The 11,362-nt window shown below is 41.9% G+C and overlaps 1 protein-coding gene across 1 annotated transcript; it reads right to left on the reverse strand.

Moving 5' to 3' along the window:
• Positions 1–1,746: 1,746 nt before the first annotated feature.
• Positions 1,747–10,612, reverse strand: LOC134575914 (beta-microseminoprotein J1-like). Its single transcript, XM_063435365.1, has 3 exons — positions 10,508–10,612; positions 8,594–8,699; positions 1,747–1,994 (listed from the first exon to the last, which is right to left on the reverse strand). The coding sequence occupies exons 1-3, from the start codon at positions 10,575–10,577 to the stop codon at positions 1,865–1,867; spliced, it is 306 nt and encodes a 101-aa protein (XP_063291435.1). The 5' UTR covers positions 10,578–10,612; the 3' UTR covers positions 1,747–1,864.
• Positions 10,613–11,362: the final 750 nt, after the last annotated feature.

An 11,362-nucleotide genomic window follows, 5' to 3' on the forward strand; every position in this document is an offset into this window, starting at 1 on the left:
TGTTAAAGCGCCACAGCGCCCGACCGGGCCCTTGCTGACACAGGCCCACTGGGTGGCCCTAAGTGCATGGGCCACCCGATGGGCCCCCATAGTTTGCGGGCAGAGGGCAAACGGAGCAGCTGTCTTGGGCCCCCCAGCAGGGACAGGGCCCAGGGCAGCTGCCCCGTTTGCCCCGCGTTAAAGACGGCCCTGTGTGTATTGTACGGATTGATTGGTTGTATTTCAAAACCCTGTGGGCAGTACTATGTTTGTGGATTGTGAATAAAAGAGACTGTATGTGCCAGTACAGTCAGTTCTGCTTGACCTCAAAACGAAGTGTCGTCTCGTTATTGGGGGAATTGTATTGTATGCTGATTGCCAGGAGTGTAAGCTGATTGTATGCTTTTCCTGTTCAGCTTTTTCCAGTGTTCGTTTGTTACCTGTTGGAGTTGGAGGATTTGTGTAGTTTGCAGTTCGGGAGACTGGTGCTTACAGTAGCTGCCTGTGCATTGGAAAGGGGAATATCGCCTAAACGGTTTTTAACGTCTTGTGTGCAAAACGGTCCGTTACACTCACAAATTAAAATAAAAAATAGTTAGGAGTACTTCACTGTGGTTCAGTGGGGCTGGCTGCAGCTAGGCGCGTGGTCGGGTGGGCAGGCAGGCGCAGAGTGGAGGTGGGTAGCAAGGGAGTTCTGATCTTTCTGCTCAGCTCCCTCACGCACCTCTTAGTGATGCCGGGGCCAGAGTGACATCACCTTCCGGCTCCAGCATCACTGCGGTGTGCGCGAGGGAGCTGAGCAGGGGAGAGCACTCCCTCGCAGCCCACCTCCCACATAAGGTAGATGTCAGCCTCGGGGGGGCCCTGAGGTGGCCAACTGGCCAACTCATGGGCCCCCCAGGACAGGAGACTGGCAAGGCGTTTGCCAGGGTGTTTGGGGGGGTGGGGTTTTTTTGCCCCTGAAAGTGCTGCCCAAGGCAAATGCCTTGTCATCCTAGCGGTAAATATACCGCTGACTGCCATTCAGTGTATCCACCCTCTGCATGGAGACACTTAACTTTCCTCATAGAGATGCATTTATTTATTACATGAGGAGATGGTGATTGGCCAGGACTCTGTTTGGCTTGTGCTGGCTCTGCCCCTGATCTGCCTCCTTGACCACCTCAGCCAATCCAATGCTTTCCTATGCAAAAGTATTGTGATTGGTTCAAAACACCACTTCTGATTATGTCAGCCAAGCAGGCAGATCAGACTGGAATAAAAGTAAGATGTTACTATATTTAGTGGGGGAAGGGAGGGGCAGGGGGGTATTTGGTGATTTTAACACTATAAGGTAAGTGTTCCTGACCCTATAGTGTTGCTTCAACATTAGGTGGTTTATAACATATCCCAACCAATTATTACTGGAATTTCTATTGGACTAGAAGTTTGGGGGGAAAAAATAACCTTACAAGTCTGCACCAAGCCAATGCTAATAAGGAGCTTAGTCTCCTTATTGCATTTCTGTAATTCCATATTAGGCTTTTCAAACATTTTTCAAACACTGATTTAGAATTTAATTTCCCTCATTTTATATATACAGATCTTGGATTGTCTTATTTTAGTGGATACAATCTATGTGCCCACTATCTGCACACATCAGCTGTGTGTACCTGGTGAATAGAAAAAACATATTATATCTGAATTATCCCCTGAACCCCTGTTAATCAATATAGACTGGTACATGGCAATAAGTGGTATCTCTGCCAAAAAAAAAAAAATCACAAGCACTCAACATGACTATTTTATTAATTAACAAAGGTATTCAATACAGCTTTGATCGTCATGGTTTCAGTAGATTCAGAGAAGGCTTAAGGACGGAATCTGGATTATGCTAACCTCATCGTTAGCCAATCAGTCCATAGCGCTCACACTGCTTTGTAGGATCCTTCCTTTGTAGTACTTCCACGGTGCAAGCATCCTTATCATACTTGACAAAACATTCATTTTCATCATAGTTGACAGGTTCACCATGACTGGAACATAATAGGAATAGTAAAAATCAAAAGTGAGGTATAGTCAAACTACTTGTTTAATTATGTATCCTGAACACACTAACCTACATTTTCTATTATTACTTACCGCTATCATATTTATCACTCTTTGCCATATGTATCTATGCATAGTGACTGTTAGCCGACTTATATTTACCACAATTGAAATATTAAACCCAAATCCACCATTACTTAAAATAAAAAAGCAAAATGCATGCATGAATGCAGTACTCATGTGGCCCTTTGCAATGGCGCTCTTCAATATCTTAGAAACATATTAACAAAATTATTATTTTTATAAATACTCCATGACACAAATATACAATAGAAATAGCAATTTTTGCTCTAGCATGATGTGACTGCTATGGACACAGCAGAAACTCAAAGACAGCAACTTTCATAAATAAAACATATTCTCTGTTTTTATTAAAATGCCACATGACAAATACATGCAGGGCTGCCATCAGAAATGTTGGGCCCCTTACACAGCTCAAGGCCTGGGCACCCAGGGCTCACTTCCAAGTCCTCCCACAAGTATATGTAAAGTCAATGCAGTGTGTGTTTATAGTGGATGTAGTGTGTGTGTTTGTGTGTGTGTAGATTGGTTGCAATGTGTGATTGGAGAGTGGATGTAGTTTGTGTGTCTATAGTGGATGCAGAAAGAGTGTGTGAGGAAAGTTGATGCAATGGTAGTGGATGCAGTCTTTGTATAGTGGATGTAGTGTATGTGTTTGTTTAGTGGATGCAGTGTCTGTATTTGTGTAGTGCATGCAGTCTTTATGCAGTGGATGCAGTGTGTGTAGTGGATGTAGTGTATGTGTTTGTGAATTGGATGCAGTGTGTGTGTTTGTGGTGTTGGATAAAGCCCCTGGGGAGGAGCAGGGTTTTTGTTTTTTTTATGTATAATAATGTAAGCTTATTCCCCCTCCCTGCCCCTTACCTGTGGTCAGGGAGGGGGGTCACTAAATGCTGACTGGGTCTAGAACACCCAATTGTTCCTAAGCAAATCTATTCATATGAGATAATAAAACCTATTGGGTGTGTATCACCTACCGGGATATTTACTAGAATAACTGAACCACTTGTTGAGGACGTGATGACGTGAGACTCACGTGCACGCATTACATGTGGTGCAAAGCGAACAACCAGGGCGCGGATAGGAAGTCAGACGCGGCGGATGAGCTAAGCCTGAAAGGAGACAGGAGTGTTCCCTGGTGGATGGTAAGGCAGATGCGAAGTGACGTGGTGGAGGTACAAATCATTGCAGGCGGTTGAGCTAAACCTGAAAGGAGACAGGCGTGTTCCCTGGTGGACGGTGAGGCAGACACAAAGTGATGTCATGGAGGTGAAAACCATTGCAGTGGAACTGAAAGGGGAGGCAGACTGGATGAACGTATACAATGGTATACGAATCGTATGCTAAGAGCAGGGGAGAAGCTGAAGACCCCCAGAGAATGTAGATATAAATTAATTAATTGCTTATATAATTAAAAAAATAGAAATAGTAGTAATAGTACACGATATAGTAATGATAATACTGTTTAAATTAAGAATGATAGGATGTAACGGCACAATATAATACAGAGAATATCACAATGAGATGGTGCAATATACAATTAATTATTGATGAAACTCTATTATAAAACTTATAGTATGGTACGTAATTTAAGATACTTTACAGTATAGATTAAGCCCTTAAGGACAGCGGGCGTGCTATGCCGTCCTTGGAGACCCAGCTCTAAACGCCAAGGGCGACATAGCATGTCCCCGCCGTCCTATGTACTTACCCACTTGCCAGCAATCCCACGCCAGCGATCGTGGTGGGGGGACTCACCTGGCATTCCAGGGAGTCTGCATGCTGCCATTCTGGCCCTCCTGGGCCATGTGATCATGAGGTCCTTGCGAGGACCTCACGATCACATGGACGGCATTAGCCATCCACAGCAGTGCCAGCAAGGAGAGTGCCTGTAATTACAGGTAGTCCCCCTGCTGCCTGAAAAAAGTTAAAATAAAGTTTAAAACAGTTTAAAATAAAATTATATATACTTAGACTTACATATATATAATATACAAACATAATGTCTAAAGCCTATAGTTATTTAAGTCTAAAATATGATAATAATCATCAGGATATCAGGGAAAAATGGGGTAAAATTGGGCAGATGGAATTTAATTCTGAAGAATGCTCTGAGGCATTAAAAAGATATAATGAATCTATTCATAGCACTAATATTTTGGAAAACCAATTAAAACTGATAACATTTTTGTATTATGTTCCTGCCAGGCTGGCTACGTTTTAGAATACTTATAGGTCTAAATGTTGGAGATGTAGGAAAGCCGGGGGGATTATCTCCATATTTGGTGAAAGTGTAATATAATCAAAAAGATGTGGGATTTGGTTTTTGAAAAATTATATTTGATTGGCAATGTTATTGAGCTGTGTGGCGAAACCGACCTCGCCACGTGTGCTTGGAGGGGGCTGCTTGCCCGCCTCTTGCCTTTGGACTATGGCCCTGGGAGATTGGGCCCTTTTACAAAACGTATTCGGCCCTAACAGAGTGCATGTCACTCATTCTGGCCCTTTAAACACAGTGGGGCGATTCGGTACTTGCCCTGTGTGAGCAGTGATACCCCCAGATAGCTATGCCGTGGAGCCTATTCATATAATGAAAGACTATGGGAAAGACTTTGGCTCCATGGCAATTAAACTGTATTTGTGTGGTCTGCGTGCCATTCACCTAATAATGTGCACGCAGACCTGAGCTATCTGGGGATATGTTACATGTCTGTGTTTAATGTATAAAAAGTAACTTTATATATTTAAAACATAATCCTGTATTTAGGTCCCCACATGTGTAATGGAGTTTTGTCTTTGACCTGGGAGATAATTGGATTACTTCTCCAATTATCTCCAGGGCAGAAGGGAGGAAACCAGGATGCATTGTGGGGATGTTTTACTTTTCCTGTTTGAGCAGATTAAAATACTGCCAGCCAGGGGGAACAAAAGATACTTTTACTAACTTTTGAACCCCTGGTCTGATTCATGCCATTTTTTAATATGTTGTTTCCCTGAATGGATTGATTGTGGATATGTATTTTTATGAGAATGCGATGTATGGTTTTAAAGTTACAGAGTATGTGTGGAAACTGTATTTTTACTGTATGTAATAATTATGTTAATTGCTTATCTGAGGGGAGGGGATGTGTGGGTTGTACTGTTGCTTGATTGGTTGTTTTATGCCTCCCCCTGGGTGTGTCCTGTATGTGCACAACTGTAATAAAAACCAGGCTGGGTGTTCCAGACCTCAGATTCTGCTTGACCCTCAAACCGATGTTTCGTCTCGTTTTTGGGGGAATTGGATTGTATGCTGACTGCAAGGAGTGTAAGCGGATTATATGCTTTTCCTGTTTGGCTGATTCCAGGGTTCGTGTGGTTCCAGTTCGGGAGTTGGAAGATTTGTACAGTTTCCAGTCCGGGAGATTGGTGCTTGCAGTAGCTGCTGGTCTATGGAAAAGGGGGATATCGCCTAAACTGGGTTTTATCCTCTTGTAAGTGAAACGGTCCGTTACAAGCTGAAACCTGAAATTGTTTTATTGCATCTAAAATGGCCAAGGCTTATTAAAAATCAGACCCTGTTGATATTTCGCTAAAATATTAATAGCTAGAAAATGGGGTAAAACATACGATATTTAGTGACCACAACTGTGAGAACAGATACTCTTTCAGTGCCATTTTACACCCTCAGAAGGGTATCGCTAACACAACAGCGATTTGACTACTCTTCAGCAGTTGAATCTAAATTCCAAGGTGATTGCTACTTATACATGCTTGTATTCTAGGTTTCAGAAGATTAAGTATTTTTTTCAAAGTGGGTGACCTAAAGTAGTTCACGCTGATTGTGGAAAAAGTGACCTTGCCACTGGTTTTTGGAGAGGCCTGCTTGCCAGCCTCTTGCCCTGGGACTATGAGCCCTGTGATAACCCATGTTCAAAAGTACTGTTTCTGCCCCTTGGACTTTTAACTGGAACAGATTCAAACATGTGGTGGCGGCGGCAATCTTAAATTGTCCAGCAGTGTTTTGTTGTTGAGTGTATGGGCATGGGACCATGTGCACGGTGGGGCAAAAATAAGGCTTCCAGGAAATTCCTGAACCCCTGAACCGATCTGGGTGATTTTTGTATATGTTGTTCACCCAGATCGGTGATCACTTTTGTGGGGATATGTTGTATTTTGGGGGGTTTGTAAAAATATATGTTTTTTCTGCTTAGAGTTAGTCCATTGTCTTCGTTAATTATATCACAGACAGAGGAGAGGGATTGTGTACACTGTATGGGAGTAACTGAATATAAAACTATGTTTTTCTTGGTTTATGTTCCTTTTGTCCCTGTTTTCCATCAGGTCCAGGGGGTGTGCCTCTGGCCTGAAAAACTGTATATATTCCAGGCTGCGGCAATAAACCTTCTGTTCTACTTCACCCTCAATCTAGAGTCCTTTCTCTTATTGGGGGGAATCTGCTACAAGGGATTGCTATGCTCTTCATACTCTCTTGAATAATCACTAAGCTCTTGTAAGAGCTTGTTCCTGTTCCTGCTTCACTCTATGGGGAAAGAGAGGTTTACCCACTGGATCCTGGAGCCTTGTCGTAGGTCCAGGGTGGGTAGGAGACGGCGAGACCCCAACCAAGCTGCGGCGGTTTGTGGGGTCTACAGTGCTTATGGTGTCAAGTGGAGTGCTTGGAGCCCTCGGGAAGCACTAGGAGCATCCATCAATGGAGGTACCCAGTTGGGGTGCCAGGTGATCTGTTACACTGATATGCAGCCCTGTTTTTCCAAGACAACTTAAACTGTAAAGACTCAGGCTGTCTTTTCTGTGGTTCACAAGTCATAAATCCTACTTTGCTGCAAACGTAAGCTCTAAAGTTACTACACAGCTCACATCAGGCTATAGTAAAAAAATAAGCAAAGATCATGGGAATATATTTGGTGGCCTGCATTGAATACAGATATTTCTTCTCGTGTAGCTGCTTGCAATGCATGTGCACAGATTTACAGAATCTGACCAGGAATTCCTGCAAGGCTTGGCCATCATCAACTGATCCTTGGACAAGAATCCTGATCAGTGGATGGATGAATGTATTTTGAAGCTGTGGATACTCTCTGTGTAGCCAGAAGGGGTTTGAATATCAGGTACTGCAACAGAACAAACCAGTGTCATACTTTCCAGCTCGTATGCAAGATTAGACTACCTAAAGCAACTCTGGTGCACAACTCTGGTGACTCTGGTGCACAATTTGCATCACAGGAACTTTACGTGATTCAAATAATATCCTACACTATAAGACTCTCCATATGTATGAGCCTTTAATCGACAGTTTGGACAATTTGTACAAACTCTGAAATGTAATTTATTTGTCAATCACAAAGATAAAATTTATTCCAGAGACACTTACCTTTTTTTTTTTTTTATTATTTAACTGTTGGAACACACCATGTCCCACAATTGTGTTAATGTTTGTAAGAAGTTAGAGAACTCCTCTTAATAAAGTTTGTCCAGAACATCCTAAAGAGAGTTTGAACACTTCTAGTGTTCCAGACTTATACATTCATATATATTATTGATTAGAAACTACCATGGGCAGGATAAATGGATTCCAACCATCATAATACAAGGCATTGGTAACAGAATGTTCAAAGTTCAATAGATATGATATACATTTCTACCAATTAAAATACAATCCCAGGATTCATATACCAGAGTATGGTGTCCACCTGAGTGCCATAAGGATGAAAATGCTATGTCCAAAAAGGATACAGAACAGCATCAGAATGATATCATTCAGCAACAAAATGCACAACCACCGGTTACTCCTCCAGAGACCAGATTCCTGCAAACACCTCTGAACAAAATACTCTACGACGATCTGAGCAAAGAAGACCACCCGCAATATGTCCATGTAAATCTGGACAACACCCTGGATTACATGAACGTTAACTATACAAATGATCTGTTCTAGTTTACGTTTGAGTTACTGTTTTATGTATATTTCTGTTGAATCTTACACTGTTATCCAAAATCTTTCATAGTTTTTATTTTATGTATTTTTTTATATGCAGCTTTAAGATGAGCAGGACACATCCTGGAATGTCTAGGTCTCTGTGTGTGACAGTTGGAAACCATTTTGAGTTGTTCCTGAGGAATCAGCTAGAGTATTGGATATGTGCTTGGACTGAATACAATGTTAACTGAAAGCCATGTTCCAGAGTCTCAGTGAAATTTGGTGACAGATACTGACAAAAGGTGATAACACAGTACTGAATCTTATAATCGTGACCACACAGGAGGAACATGACACTTACATCACAATCACACATCCCAACCCAAATTATGTTTTTATATACACCCCTTTAATTCTTCCCTCACAGTTCTGCTTTTCCCATTCAGCCATAATGTATGATATTTGCAAGAGCATGAAGGAGCAAACCTGAAATCATCAACTCCCTCAATGGATATCCCACATTCTAAGCCCTGTGTAAACAATTTGGTCTGCTTAATAGAATCATAAGAAATTATTGCAACTTACGCTGAGCAGCAGGTCATCTGAGCAGTTCCACAACTGCAGTCCAAGCAATTTTTCGTCCTCCACCGAGTATTAAATTCATGGAGCACGCCATTTTCATCCAAACAACCTTCAAAATAGAATTCATTTTAATAGTACTGTTAATACTTATATAAAGAAACTGGAGAAATGGTGAATGCATTCAGAAAAAAAGTGAGAAGAAATATGTTATCTCAAATAAAACAGTGAATTACAGATGCATATGTATTTCCTGCTATAGTATTAACAGCTGGCCAAAATCTTTTACGTCTACCTGGCAATAAAAAAAATACCTTATTCCTTACAAACATACTCTCTCCTAACAACAGTCATCTTTGATTGAGATTGATTGAGATCTAATGATCACAGCAATTGGAAAGTTATTTAAATTTGAATAGAATTATCAAAAGAGGGCTTATAAAAGGGTGTTTTATTTCACCTATTGTTTAGTCCTATGCAATTAAAGTTTTATTATTTTGTGCCATCGGTTTGGAAACATTCTGCAGTTGATGGTGTTACTGTGAAGGTTGTGGTGCCAGGAACACCCTGGTTCCCATCTAATTTAAAGGGACACTCTAGGCACCCAGACCACTTCTGCTCATTGGAGTGGTCTGGGTGCCAACTCCCACTACTCTTAACCCTGCAAGTGTAATTATTGCAGTTTTTTATAAACTGCAATAATTACCTTGCAGGGTTAACTCCACCTCTAGTGGCTGTCTATTAGACAGCCACTAGAGGGCACTTCCTGGTTTCTAGCACAGGAAACCTGTGCTAGAGCGTCGCTGGATGTCCTCACGCTGTGTGAGGACCTCCATCGTCGCTCAAAACCCCATAGGAAAGCATTGAAATTATTTTTCAATGCTTTCCTATGGGGAGACGTAATGCGCATGCGCATTGCCGCGCATGCGCATTAGGTCCCCTCTGCCGGTGGACGAGATCAGTCTCAATGGATAGGAGGAGCATCGCGGAGGAGGAGACAGCGACGAGGGACATCGCCGCTGCCTCAGGTAAGTCACTGAAGGGGTTTTTACCCCTTCAGTAACCGGGTATTGGGGGGTGGGAGGGAGAGGGACCCTCCAGTGCCAGGAAAACAGATTGTTTTCCTGGCACTGGAGATTCCCTTTAAGTAATCAAACCAGGTGCAGGGCAGAGCTTTGCTCAGCAATCATCTGATGATATCAACTAATGCGCTTACTCGGCACAGTAGGGTTTATCTCAGGAGAGCTAAGTGACCAGCACACGGTGGACCTCGGGTAAGTTGTAAAACCGTTAGCAAATCATTTGACTACTTACATTGGTGGAGCAACAGGACACTCCTACCACCATAACAACTACAGTGTGCTACAGTGTGAAGTGTTCTTTAATAGGGGGAATATTTTCAAGAACAATATAACATGAAAAAATAAATGTTAAAGTTAGAGTCAACTATAGCCATTTACACACCATAAAAAGTGTAGTCAGTGTTGTAAATGCTGCTAGTAGCATTTCCTTAAACGTCAAAATATTTCTAAGCCAGGACAATTCTTTTATATTCTTTTTTACTCTTTGTTTTTGCTGTACAAAGAAACACACAAAATGTTTGTGATGCCCTAACAGCCTTAGTAAGTACAACTTTATTTTTCGATTAGGTATTCAAACATTTGAGCATGAATGTAACAGAATTATAGTATCACAAATCCTATACTGTTCATCTTCATAGCAACATTTAAAAAAGTATTCAAATAATTTCAAAGACTAATTTTGACATCATGAAAAAAATTCTTAATATGATATTCTTATGTGGGAAATCCTTTATTTCACAGCTATATGTTGTTTTGCTTATTATGCTTTTTAGGGAAATAAATAGAAGAGAAAGTAGTTATAGTTCGGAAAGGTGTCAGCTGACATAACATTACTCACCCTTGGGTTCCTCTCCATCAGGGGATGGTTCATTCATTTGTCTGTAGCAGGCAGCATTGCATATTGTCATCAAAATGCCAAAGGCAAATATTGTAGCCAAAATAAACTTCTGCAAATTATAAATAAATAAATGTAGGTGGTTTATCACATCCACAAAATCAGTGGATGACAATGTAATCATCATGCATGTAAATGTTCAATCTATACATTGTACAAGGGAAATTGTCAGCAAATATAGATTTTACAATGTATACTCTCTAGACCAGGAGTAGGCACCAATCTCTCATAATGCTTTTATAGCCATAATGATGGCCAAGCATCAGGGGAGATGTAGTCCAGAACATCTAGAGTGTCAAAATTTGCCTGCCCCTGTTCTACACGATTCCAGTGTCTTCCTCCAAGATTATCACTCCAAGTGATGAGATGACAAAAAAGTTAAATTTGCAAAGAATCTGCATTTCCTGTAAACGTGCACAAAAAAATAAAAATTAAAATGTATGACTTCTACATGGGATGCCTGAATAGCCTGCACAGGGCTGCCATCAGAAATGTTGGGGCCCCTGACAAAGCACAAGGTCTGGACACTAATACACTAATTTAATTAAAATGTTTCTCCCCCCTCCCTGCTTACCTTTGTCCAGGGAGGGGGGAGATTCCAGGGGGGGGGGGGGGGGAGGCCCGGCTCCCTGTTTCCGCAGAGGGGGCCCAGCACACTGCTTCTCCTCTTCTCTTCTCTCCTCCAATAACTCTCGCGAGACCCGCGGAGCGTTGCCATGGCAACCGGGTCTCGCAAGAGTTATTAGCAGAGAGGAGAAGAGGAGAAGCAGTGTGCTGCCTGGGCCCCCTCGGCGGTAA

Source organism: Pelobates fuscus, chromosome 10 (genome assembly GCF_036172605.1).
Source record: "Pelobates fuscus isolate aPelFus1 chromosome 10, aPelFus1.pri, whole genome shotgun sequence".
NCBI lineage: Eukaryota > Metazoa > Chordata > Amphibia > Anura > Pelobatidae > Pelobates > Pelobates fuscus.